This window comes from Acomys russatus, chromosome 14, assembly GCF_903995435.1.
Source record: "Acomys russatus chromosome 14, mAcoRus1.1, whole genome shotgun sequence".
NCBI classification, from domain to species: domain Eukaryota; kingdom Metazoa; phylum Chordata; class Mammalia; order Rodentia; family Muridae; genus Acomys; species Acomys russatus.
This window is the reverse complement of record NC_067150.1, coordinates 25,055,477-25,068,286: the sequence shown is the minus strand read 5'-3', so window position 1 is coordinate 25,068,286 and position 12,810 is coordinate 25,055,477. Positions and strand designations below refer to the sequence as shown.

The window sequence follows — 12,810 nt, the reverse complement described above, 5'->3', positions numbered from 1 at the left end:
TCTCTATAGCTCTGGCTGTCCTGCAGCTCATAGATCCCCCTGTCTCTGCACACAAGTGCTGGGGTTAAAGGCAATCTGCCACTACCCCTGCTCAAAACATGCTTTCAACAGAAAACTAAAAAAGAAAGAAAACAAACCCAGAACAGAAGAGAACAAAAACTGGAGATTTGGAAGGAAAAAACTTGGGCAAATGACACATGCATAGATGAGACTAGACTATGTCAGGCAAAAGTCCTTGCTGAAAGAATCAAAAACATGACTAAAAGATGTCACAATAAAGTAACAGGAACTGAAGGGCAAGGAGACCTTCCTCAGAGGAAGGTGGAGAAAGAAATAGACATGGGGTTTCTTTGGGTATGAGAAATTAAATCAGCAGCTTTTGTGCTGTGTGAATTACTTATCTCAATTTCAGAAAACGAGCTGAAGGGGAAATGAAGATTTATGTGAATGTACTTGTTGGGGAGGCATGACGTGAACACATCATAAATGGAACATATGTATTTTGGCTCTTAGAGAATTTGAAGGGCTGGTTCCCACAGTAGCGGTCAGTTCTGGGCAAAGCTATGCTCCCTACTGTGCTTCTGGTCTAAGCATGTCAATCTAGCTCTTTCTTCTGGGACAGACTGCCCTCCTGTGGCTGGTTAGCTGGCTTGTAAATGTATGCAATTTCCACACGGACTCCAAGCCACAGAAATAGATATGTGGTGGACTCTGTCACAGCTGCTGAACAAACAACTGGCACTCCACTGGGAGCAAATCCTCAAATACGGGGATACAGAATCAATACTTAGTTGTGCTACAAGTAAGACTTACTCTCAAGTTCCTCAAACCAGAGGGCAAAGGTCTAGGTGGCTTTACGGTGGGGAAGCCCTTCCGAACACTCCTGTGAGTAGGTATGCAGGGCGGCTGTAAGGAGCATCACTGAAAGGCTAGTGGGGATCGCCATGCATTATTTGTGCAATGAAGAAAATATGGTGGTCAGCGTGTACTTTTAATTGCTTATCAAAAGCACCTTGAAAATTAAATTTAGTGTGAAATAATCATGAGGGAAGGCAAAATATTTATTTTTGATTCACAGAGATTTCTGAACATGGTCTAACTCATACGCCAGGAAATCATCTCTCCAGGCTTCTTCAACAAGCCGAGGAGAGGTATTTAAGGTGCCACCTAGTCATTTCTTTGCAGTGGCAAGCAACAATTCTGCTGTCTTCCTAAGTTGCCTGGGGCTGCTTGAGTGACGGGAGTGGTGTACCAGTCTTACTCCTTTTTGTATCTAGATCCCTGAAGAAACTACTTAATCACAGGAAGTCTCACATATTGGTCTGAAAATTAATAAAACGTATTTCAAATAAAACAAAAATTATTCCTAGGTTCTTTCCTACAGTTTCCACCACGATCCTGGAGAGCAGATCTTTTATGAATCAGCCACAGTTGCTTTCATTTCCTCAAGCTCCTTGGTGGCAATCTGATCTTTTCACTTTATCCTGACACATACACTTGGCAGAAAGGCGCTTCCTAATTTCTTCCACTTGCAGAGTGTTATGGAAAGACGCCAGACAACCAGATGCTCTTCTAAGGGTCAGTGAAGAGTCGGGATTGAAAGCATGTCTGCCATGTAAGAATCGCTTCCTTGATCCAACCTCGGTCAAGTTTCCAGGGACAGAACTGCTGCACAATAGTGGGCTGATCCCACAGGGGCGTCCGTTTCTCCTGGGTGCCCAACTCAGAACTCAGCTTTGTTCTGCTCCATTATTCTCTTCGGTCTCCTGTCACTTCTGATTAGCATGAGTCCCTCCAGACACTTGATTTTAACAGTGCAGCCACCTGGCTCCCCTGCCTTAGCTCTAGTGCAACTTTTATCATCATTGCCATGGGGCCCTGAGCACTGTCTGAGGCTCACAAGCTGCCGGCTTCTCTCTGAGATAAGCGCACTCGCGTTACAAGGTAGTGAGCTCTGGGCTACCCCCACCCTTGACCCACTTGCAAGCTGGTTCTGCTCTAAGGGAGTCTCTCTTGTGCACAGCCACTCCTGGGCCACTTCTAGAAAAAATCATCACACACAGGGAGGCTGTGCACAGATGCACTGTGGCTCTTCTAAGCCCCGCGCGCCCTTGCTCGGTGCCACCATATTGCACATCAGCTGCTCTAGGGATGCCAAAGGAGCAGCCTCCTGAACTCGACTGCTTTACAGCGAATTCTGAGACGATCCTTCATTTGTACAGTGTTTCTAAAGTTTGAAATCAATTGCTATTGACCCATTTTCATACTATTCTGATCCTGAGACTAAAGAAAAATGACCCAGTTTGCTTGTTGGGTTTTGTTTGTGTTAAACCAAACCAAACCAAACCAAACAAATAATTCTTCAGTGTATCATGCATCCAGCTTTCAAAACCTCTGGTGGGTTAATCCTACCTAACATACCTCACTCTCCATTCTCCCTCACCTCACACCCAAACCAGGGTCAAGATACTAGCTGTGCTGCGCCATAACAGCACCAAGGACTGTGCCTGGGCCTCTGATCCTATAACTGACTTCCTATGACGTTACCTACCTCCCACAAGTGACAGTTTTCCAAGTGCCTATCTCCTCTGTCTACAAACTATTTCCCGACTTCCCTAATTTCAGCCTTTTGCTCTTCTCAGTTCCTGGAGCAGTCATGGGCTGCCCTTGTATATTTACAAGGAACTGCAAATAGCTCTCTGTTAATACTGGCTCCTTGTTAGACTATACGGCCTCAGAGCCCAGACACTGCTGAGCATGCAGTCCAAATCCGGCACCACAGCACACAGCCCTGACGCTGCTTCAGGGCTGGAAGGGGCCTGAAGGTCACTTTTTCCAGCCTTTGCTTCCACAGGAACAATCTCCAGCCCACAACTTACTCATTTGTCTATTTGGAAATAAACTCTCATCATTCATTCATTTGCATTTACAGGGGCATCCAAATTGTGTTTTCCATCTGGATTTAGTAAGTACCGGATGCAAAGAACAGCAGGTCAGCAAACACTTACATGACATTCTGGTATGTGAGACACAGGAAACCAACCTACCTGCAGCTCCAACTGAGCAGGCAGCATTAGAGGAGAGAAAAATAGTTACATTACCAATTGGACTGGAAGACTTCCCTTCAGTTGGTCATTACCAACCTGGATAAAAAAGATGAAAAAAATAGATAGCCCTACTTTTTAGAATGTGTGAGAGGAAAAAAACAAGACAGATGAGCCAAGATGGACCTCCAGAGGCTACACAGACATGGCTTATGCACTGATGCAAGGAACCTTGTGCTGGAACCAGTATCCCGCCTCTTTTAAAAACTGAAGTGCACAAACAGCTGGACTAGGCTTGTGCATTCCACCCTGACTACAGGTTTAGACGGGTTTTCAGTTTGTTTATTTATTTGTTTATTTTTATTTCCTTTCAAAACAATTAAATGGAGCGAGCATTTCTCTGAACTTGGTAAGGCATCAGAATTACCAAAGCACAGTTGAGACCAGCTGGGCAGGAGGGCACATGCAGACTGGGAAGTGACACACAGTGAGGGATAAGAAGACGCCTGTTTGCACGGTCTCTCCTTCAGGCCTGCATTTATGAAATTGTTGAAGTTAACCAGCGGGACCTGAAGGTTGTATGTATTTTGATCACAGGGCCCTTGAGGCTGTCATGTGACTGAGAATGTGGAAATGTACAGTTACATGAACTGTATTCCTAAGGTCCCTTCAGTTCTATAAGCAGACCAAAGAGGGAACAGACCCAGTTTCTCTCATTTGCTGCAAGAACCCAAACCATGTGTCACTATACCTATCTTGGCAGCACACCGTGAATGCCTTCACTAATCACCGTTAGAAAGAACAAAGAGAGGAAGAAAAGACCACAGCAACCCCACGCTAGCATGACCATCCATCTAGAAAATTTAAAGGCTAGAAAGCTTTATGTGCAAGTGTGTGTCTTTCATGTACAAGCCAAGCACCACAAATCCTTTTGCACACTAGCTGCCATAAACATGGGCTTATATCTTACATCCTTACTTTTTGTGGACACAGACATCACATGGAACCATATTGCTTTCCACATACACCCACTGCCACTGCAGTTCCTAAGTCAGGCTCAAATGACGCCACAAAATAATAAAAGGAAATGTGCTGCAAATGGAAGTCAGAGGACCTCTGCAGACACACAGCCTAAAGCCAAGAGACAGAGCACAGGAGTGACACCCCAACCAGCTCCTGAAAGCAGCAGCTTTAAACAGTGCCAGGTGTGTACCCCAAACCTTCCACATTAACTGACACAGATCCCTTCTCAGGGACACTTGTTAGTCTCCCTTAGAAAGCACAAGTAACCACATTTAGTTACCTGTAATTTCCTTGAGAGCTATGATTAAACACAGATGAGATTGACTGGAAATAAAAATATTATAGCCTGGGGGGAAGAGGCCCCACTTAGCTTGTGTAAGGCCTTTGGTTCAGTCTACAGCACCAAAAAGAAAAAAGAAGGAAGAAAAAAATTAAGCAAAATAGAAATAATTATTGTAATTAAATATACCTAAGTCCCTATTTTAAGTATACTAGTCCATGAACTGCCCAAATCCAAGCCTCGGTGTGTCAGAACTATGTTGACAGACTCTAGGACAGCCATGTCAGCTTGCCATGAACAGAGTCATTGAGAAAAAGCACTTCTGCAAAGTAAGGTGATGTAAAGGGCGTGGGAAGACTAGGTGCAAGATTCTGAAAAGAATGGTCAACAGGCTGGGACACAAGGGCCTGAGAGCTGTCCAAGAAGAGGAAGTAACTGGCCAGCCACAGAGTGTGTACTTTCCCACTTACTCGGATGCGTTTGGCCCTGCGCATGTCATCCGCTGTCAAAGTGGTCTGGGTAGGCACTAGGCTCTCTTCTTGCTGTGGCTGCAGGTGCAAAGTGTGAGTTTCCGGTTCCTGCTCCAGAGAAGATGGGGTTTCCTGTGGCAGCTGTGGGATTGGGATGGACGCTTGTTCTGGCTGATCCAGCCCATTTAGAGCAGCTGGCTCCGCCTCATCAAACTGTTCCTTTGTGGGGAAATGCAGCAAGTCCTGAATTTGCAAACATCAGGAATTACCTCCCTATCTCCATAAAGATCAGAGATACAGAGCTGTTGGCTCAAATTCATTAGCAGTGCTATCCATTTACTTAAGGGATAGGGTCTTGACACATTTTCTAGGGTGGCCCCAAACTCCTAGGCTCAAGCACTCACTCCTTCCCCCCTCAGGTTCCTGAATGGCAAGGACTATGGAACATGCCACCTAGCCCAGCTACAGCTTTAAAAAAAATGATTAGTGTTAAGGTACTGAAAATAACACGCTCCCTCTGAGAAAGTCAGCAGGTAAATGTGTGCAGAGTGCAATAACTGTAACACAGCCCTGGTCACAGAACACGGAAATTGGCACAGTGGCATAGTAATCATTTTAATGGTTTAAGTTAATTAAGCAAAGCTCTCCTAGAATACCTCCAGTCAGTTTCAACACTCTAGCACAGCAAAGTTAAATCTGTAAGATAATATGTGAAAATACATTCTTTCTGTCCTGTTCCAATCCCAATTTAGTTAACAGGACAACACTCTAACAAGGCAGGATTGTAAAGAGTGTTAAGGTATCTGCATTTTATTATAGGCACATTGAGTGCTCCCCAAAACACGCATCTAAAAAGGAGCTCCTTTGACCCCAGTACCTGTGTCCCATCGTCACTCTTTTCCCCATTTTCACTGGTGATTTCCAAGCGGATAAATTTTGGAGGCCGCCCGGGCCGCCTGCCAGGGCCAAATCTCCTCTTGCCTCGACCCCTTCCTCTGCCTCTCGTTCTGGGGACAAGAGATTGGGTTACAAACAGTCATCACATGGCACCCCACAGCATTATTCCCTAAGAGGTTCTCACAGGCACCAGAACTTGACTTCCTCTCACTTCACCATTTCCCCTGCTTCTGTTCAGATGGAGCCCACTGGTTTACTAACGTCTGCCTTCTACGTTTCTCGCCTTTACTCTGCAACCTGGAGATGTCGTAAGATTACTGGGGGTTAACCTGAGCTATAAAAATACCAAGCACAAGTCAGGCATGGTGGCGCACACCTGGGATCTCAGCACTTGGGGAGGCAGAGGCAGGTGTATTCTGTGAGTTCGAGGCCAGCTTGGTGTACAAAGCAAGTCCAGGACATCCAGGGCTACACAGAGAAACCCTGTTACTGACATCACTTCAATTTTGAAAGGAGGTGAGAAACGCAAACAGGACGTGCTTGCCCCATGGCTCCTCTTAGATTCAGACATTCTTCTCTTTGTCCTTTGTAGGGACTCCTATTCCTGCCCAGAAATGTGGCTTAATTCAAATAACACTCTTGTTTTCCACAGCTTTCAAGACAGTCAAAAAAATTCTAATTCAACTGTTCCATAACAGGCCAAGTAATGACAAATTACTTTAACTGATTACAAATAGAAAACGTCTCTATCAGATGAGAGTCCTGGGCTAAGAATGCAGCTCAGTTGGAAGAATGCTTGCCTAGCATTCCCAGGACTGCATTCGCCAGGGGTGGTGGCACACACTTGTAATTCCAACACTCAGGAAGTGAAAGCAGGAAGATCAGAAGTTCAATGGGAGGGAGAAAAGGAAAGGAAGAGGGGGAGAGAGGGAAGGCAGAGAGAGAGAGAGAGAGAGAGAGAGAGAGAGAGAGAGAGAGAGAGAGAGAGAGTTAGAGTCAGAGTCAGCAATAGACCAGATGCCCAACATGTGTGAGGTCCTGGCTAAGGCAGGAAGATGGACTCAGACATAGCATTGCACACTTATTTTGGAAGACCTGTGTGACCTGACTAGACTGAGAAGCGCTGAGGACATTAGCAAGCACACCTTTGCAGTATGCGCATGACTACTTCCAGAGACAGCTACTACATGGAAGAGAGGCGGCTTTAAATGCAGACAGCACCAGCCCTCCTTCTGGGGGTCTCCATGGCCTAAGAAGATGGGAGCCACCAGCACAGGCGTCCCTGGCTGCCGTTTGGTGCCGTGAGGTGAACAGCTCTGCTCTGCTATGTCCTTTCCAGCATCACAGATTGAAACTACAAATGAAACAATGCTCTCCCGCCTTGAGTTATTTTCTCATTTATTCTGTCATAGCAATGAACAGCTAGCATGTGTGTGCTGCATACATCAACCAGATCATATTTCACTCTTCCACACAGTTATTTAATCAAATATATATTTCCCAGGAATTTTTTTTCCTATTTGTTTTTTTCTGAGATGGGGTCTTACTACATTGACCAGGCTGGCCCCAAACTCCTGAGCTGAAAGTGTCCTGCCTCTGCCTCCAACTGACCTGTGACTGCAGGCACCCAACACCTCACCTGGAGTCCAGGAACTTTTAAAAGATTCTTTATTATGGAAATTTCTGAATACAGGCAAATGAAGATAAAAGAATAATGAGCCAATATATTCATACTCAATTTTAAGACTTATTTATGACCAATCTTATGCTGTCTATATCCCCACTATCTCCCCACAAATTACCCATTAAACTGTAGGCACCTTTATCTGTACAACCTCAGTAAGCATCTCTGAATCTTAACAGCTCTACATACACATGCATGAATATATAGACACAATGTTATTATTACACCTACAAACCCAATAGTTGCTCATTGTTAGTAGTAGCTAGTAAGCATTTTATCTATGTGTCAGACACTATGCTACGCACTGGACACATCACGACATGTGACAGCTGTTACCCTCAGAGATCTAGCAGACTGCAGGCATGCAAACCAAAAGTCATAAGGTAGTATAAAGATGCTACGATGAAGCCAGGTACATGCTTTTAGGGATATTCAAACATGAGTGACTTGAATCTCATTGTGTTGCTCCTGCCCAGGACATTTACCCCTGTGGTCCTATCCTAGCTGTTGTTGTCCTTAGTATAAAGCTTCGTCATCCTTAATCCACCATGCCTTGTCCACCAGAAGTTATCTTTTCACTCTCCAGATCACTCCTCTAGTTCCTGGACTAGCTTCTTTGTCCACTTCCAACCCTGTCCTTTTTGCTTCCACAGCAGGCACTCTTAGGACTATCATTAAGATCACACTGCCTGCTTCTGATCCCCACCGCGATTGCTGCTTCTCTATTTTCCCTGTGCTGATGTGTGTAATTAAGCCACACAAGCCTGTGCCATTTCCTTCCCTCCCCCCCTCCACCCCCCCACCTTTCTAATAGTACTCTCATGGCTGGAAAACAGCACACAAAGTTGCTGTGGTCTTTTTCCTATTTAGTGACTATGAACCCAAGGTGGGCACTCAGTGTTGCAAACTATTACATGGTTTCTCTCTAGAGCATCTCCTTTCCCACTTTCCTAAGCCCTGTAAGAGTGGGCCTGCTCCATTACTACCACCCTTCTCTAAAGAAGTCTCATCCTCCACCTGGCCTGCTAAATCACTTTGATCAAGGCTCTGTCTTCATTCTTACTCCAGTATTCGCTAAACTAATGTTCTCATATTTTTGTTTTGTTTTGTTTTGAGACAAAGTTTCTCTTTGTAGCCTTGGCTGTCTTGGACTCACTCTGTAGACCAGGCTGGCCTCAAACTCATATCGATCCACCTGCTTCTGCTTCCCAAGTGCTGGGATTAAAGGTGTGGGCCACCACGCCCAGCTAATGTTCTCAGTTTTTATCCAAATGGTCTTTTGAAAACCCAGCATCACAACATTCTCTGACAAGAGCTTCCTAAAGACCATGTCATACTTAAAAGATTAAATTTTGTACCATCTCCCATAAGCCCAATCCATCCTACATGACTCTCCTCTGTCTGTTTTTTATATAGTAAAATTAAGCATATAATTTATCCCCATGAAAAAATCATAGTGCTCAGAGAAGTGTGAAAATCAGAGATGCATATTACTTCAAATATATATACTGTCTTGGGCTGGTGAGGTGGCTCAGAGGTCAAGAGCACTGACTGCTCTTCCACCTGAGTTCAAGTCCCAGCAACCACAAGGTGGCTCACAACCATCTATAATGTAATGCCCTCTTCTGGCCTGCAAGTATACATGCAGACAGAACACTGTATACATAATAAATAAATAGTCTTAATTAAAAAAAAAAAAAAGAGAATTCTCAATTCAGGGAGCTGGAGTGATGGCTCAGTGAATAAGAAGATTGACTGTTTTTCCAGAGAACCCAGGTTCAACCCTCCAGCACCCATATGGCTGCTAATAATGGTCTGTCACTCCAGTTCCAGGGGATCTGATACCCTCTTTTGAGATCCACCAGTGCACACATACGGTGCACAGACATGCACTCAGGCAAACCACCCATAGATATAAAATAAAAATAATAGTAAAAACAAACAAACAAACAAACAAAAACACAATTCAGAATCTAGTTAAAGGATAGTTAACCAAGGTAAAAGGATCTCTATGTAGGTATGGACTATTCTGGGAAAAAGTAAATAACGATAAAGAAAACATTTCCCAAGGTATTTGGCATCCTACCTGGTTAGCTGTACATACATGCATTTGTGTACGTATGTACACACATACAACATGCTTTCACATATCCACAAATGATTTCAAACCACTGAGAACCAAATCTATGAGCCTCTGCCTCATATGCCCACCTGGTAAACACATCTAGTTTCTCGTCATGAGAATTGAGGTGCTGCTGCAGCTGCTCTGAGCTGACGAAGCGGCGATTGCACTCGTAGCAGGGCCAGTTCTTCTCTTGCTCTCGAAGAACTGCAGCCATGGAAGAGAAACCATAATTTATGGCTGATGATCAACAGACACTGGGAAATACAGCTCCTGCTAGCTCCAGCATCCTTATCTCACTGTGCAGAGTCGCTGCTATTTGCATTCATTTCTTATTATAAAATCAAAGGCTAAAGTTTGGCAGAGAAGTCATTTTGAAGATCGTGTGTTCTAAAGCATTCATGTAAGACATCAAAAGACTCACACTATCACACTCCCCTCTCTTATCTCCTCAACAAGCAGAAAACTCTGTAAAGAAGATCTATCCTTAGATAACTTCCAGTTTCAGATGCAAGTTTCATAAGTAAGGACATATCGCAACAAAAGTCAACGTCCAATACAATCTAGCAAAATGTCCAACTGTGTATGCATGACCCAGCAGCAGTTCCTTTCCCAGTTGTGCACCCAACCAGAGTGTGCACAGACACCTCCTAAAACGCATGCATAAGCCTATGTACAGGTGCACTCCTCAGAGTAGTCAGAAACTGCCAGCAGTTGGGTGATGAAAAGAAATCATCCTTTTATTCCTGGCCCCTTGGAGGTGACTGCTATGTCAGGAATTTCCTGAGTGATAGGAGGCTCTCCTATTATATCCTACTTGATTTTATTCTGGGATGTCTCAAGGTGGGAGCTGATCTGGCTAGAAAACCGTGAAGGTTGGTGCTTTGTGCTTGCTGATGCCAGTCTTATGTCAGGAGGGCAGAGGCTAGAGACTGCGTTAACCACATGGCAACCACTCCACCGGCCATGGCTATGTAATAAAGCTTCAGTAAAAGCTCTGGACACCAGAGCCCCAGGACTGCTATGTCCTGAGGACACAAACAGTCCATTCTAAGATCAGCATGTCTTTTCGTTTGCCTGGTCCTTAGGTATATCCTTTATTATAAAACTCTCGTTGATTTTAGTACTTTCCTGGGTCCCACAAATTGCTCCAATAAGTTATGAAGCCTGCAGGGGTACAGGGAGTCCCTAAATTATTCCATGCATGCATTTGTGTATGTACATACACAGTACTAAAAGTAAGGGTAGCATGAGACCCACAGAACCCTGGAACTGTTGTCTGAAGTGAGTCTTGTAGAAGACGATGCCTTTAACCTATGAAGCATTACCTACTTCTGGGTACTTACTTAACTACACCACACACTAAATCCCTAACAAGGGAGACAAACTGCTATACAATTGTGAGTAGAGTACCTAATAGCAGTAATATACAAATTTACATCCTATGTATAACAATGTGGATGTATCTCAAAACTATGTTCACCTGGTAGAATGCTTGCTGAGCAAGTCCAAGGCCTTAGGTTCAGTCCCCAGCTCCAGAAACAAAGGAAACAGTACATTCAAGCAGAAGATACCCAAACACAGAAAGATGAGCGTGCATCATATCATTTTGTTCATATGCAATCCATTAATAAGCAATTAGTGTGTGATATTAGAAGTCAGGAAAGTGTGCTTGGGGATTTGCACAGGTGTGTTCACTGTGAAAATTAATCAAGCTGTACACACTTCATTATCTGTGTATCTCTCTGTAGGGAGATTACTCTTCAATCACACTTACATTAAAAACAAGGTCAGGGCTTTCCTGGCTATGTCGTCAGATATGATTAATTCCAGATAGGAATCTTCCTCTGACTCTAAGGTTCTAATTTGATAACAGGAGGTTTTCATTATATTAAATACTATTTTCTAGTACCCAGAGAAGAAAAGCAAAGCTGTCATTGTAATTTGATCCTAGGATTAAGTGGAAACGAAACCTACTCTCATATCTTGTGGGCTATACTGAAAAAAAAAAAAAAGTCAGATGTTACATGTACAAAAGGCACACTCGGAAGTGCAGGCACCTTTCCTTTCCTCTTCGGATATGTCGTGGACTTTCTGGTTCACAAACTCGGCGTAGGACGCAGCATACCACACCTATGGGAACCAAGGACATCATTAAGAACCAACAGGCATCCCCAGCTGTGCTTTGCCTGCTTAGATCACTTCTCTCACTTGCATAACACAATTTGGGCGCTCCATTAAAGCACCCATTAACAACAACAGCCATGCTGTGAGCCCCCATGATATCCATCTGGCAGATGACCCATGGGGGCATCTAGGATCCAGATGCATTGCCTGCTTTCGTCTTCCTTCCTTAAAAATTGTTATTGGAAAAAATTCACAAGGCTTACACACTCACAGTATCTTTATCTAAAAAAAAAAAAAAAAAAAAAGCCTTTAAAAACTTGCCATTTAAATATGGGTTTTTATACAGCTGTAATCATAGATGCTGTCACTCGGCTTAATGATGGGACCGTATCGTGTCCCTGTGTTCTCCTGGGGCTGGTCTTCCTTCCCACCCCCTTAGCTTCGGCTTCTATTCACTCTCTCTGGCTGTCGTCATCACTCTAGCCCTGTCTACCTAATCTGTATATGTCCCTGCTCCTGAAGCTTAATCTGAACCCTGAGTCTTATTTTTCTCTCTGGTGTCACACCCATTTTCAACCAACTCTATATTGGTACCTCCTAAATCCCAGGCTGGCCTCAACCTCAGTAGGTAGCTAGCTGAGAATTGCCCTTGAATCTCTGATCCTCCTGTTTCTATTCTCCTGAGTGCTGAGTTTATGTGGTTTATGCCGGATTGAAGATTCAAGCCAGGAATTTGTGCACGCTCTGCTAACAGTGCACCACTGAGCTACATCCCAAGCCCTTTTATAGTTTTATTTTTAGACTGGATCTCTCCTAGTTGTGCGGGCAGGCCTCCAAGTTCTAGCCCTCCTGCCTCTCTGGTTGAGTAGCTGTGATTACAAATGTGCACTGCCCTGCTCAGCTCTCACCCCTAATACGTAGGCAAGAATGGCTTTGCTGTCGTGTTGTTTTTGTAGTCCTGGGAATCCGACCCTCTGTACGTGCTAGTAAATTGCTCTACCAATGCCAGCCCTTCCCACCTCAAATTCTAAATGCCCTGCCTCCCAACAGGCACTCAGATTTAAAACCTTCTATTTCGCCATTTGCTTCAGTAATCTTTAGCAAGGACTGTCCTCGGATCTGATACACTGTGTGTTCAGTGTTTCAGCTGCCACTCATGCAGA

At 44.2% G+C, this 12,810-nt stretch overlaps 1 protein-coding gene across 1 annotated transcript in view; it reads right to left on the bottom strand.

Annotated features, from left to right (window-relative positions):
- Positions 1 to 12,810, bottom strand: part of Prdm10 (PR/SET domain 10) — a 107,829-nt gene that overhangs the window by 36,092 nt on the left and 58,927 nt on the right. Inside the window, exons 8-11 of the mRNA XM_051156119.1 lie at positions 11,581 to 11,653; positions 9,610 to 9,727; positions 5,695 to 5,824; positions 4,818 to 5,060 (exon numbers count right to left, since the gene is read on the bottom strand). Coding sequence (XP_051012076.1) covers positions 4,818 to 5,060; positions 5,695 to 5,824; positions 9,610 to 9,727; positions 11,581 to 11,653 — 564 coding nt within the window. The remainder of the gene's footprint in view (positions 1 to 4,817; positions 5,061 to 5,694; positions 5,825 to 9,609; positions 9,728 to 11,580; positions 11,654 to 12,810) is intronic.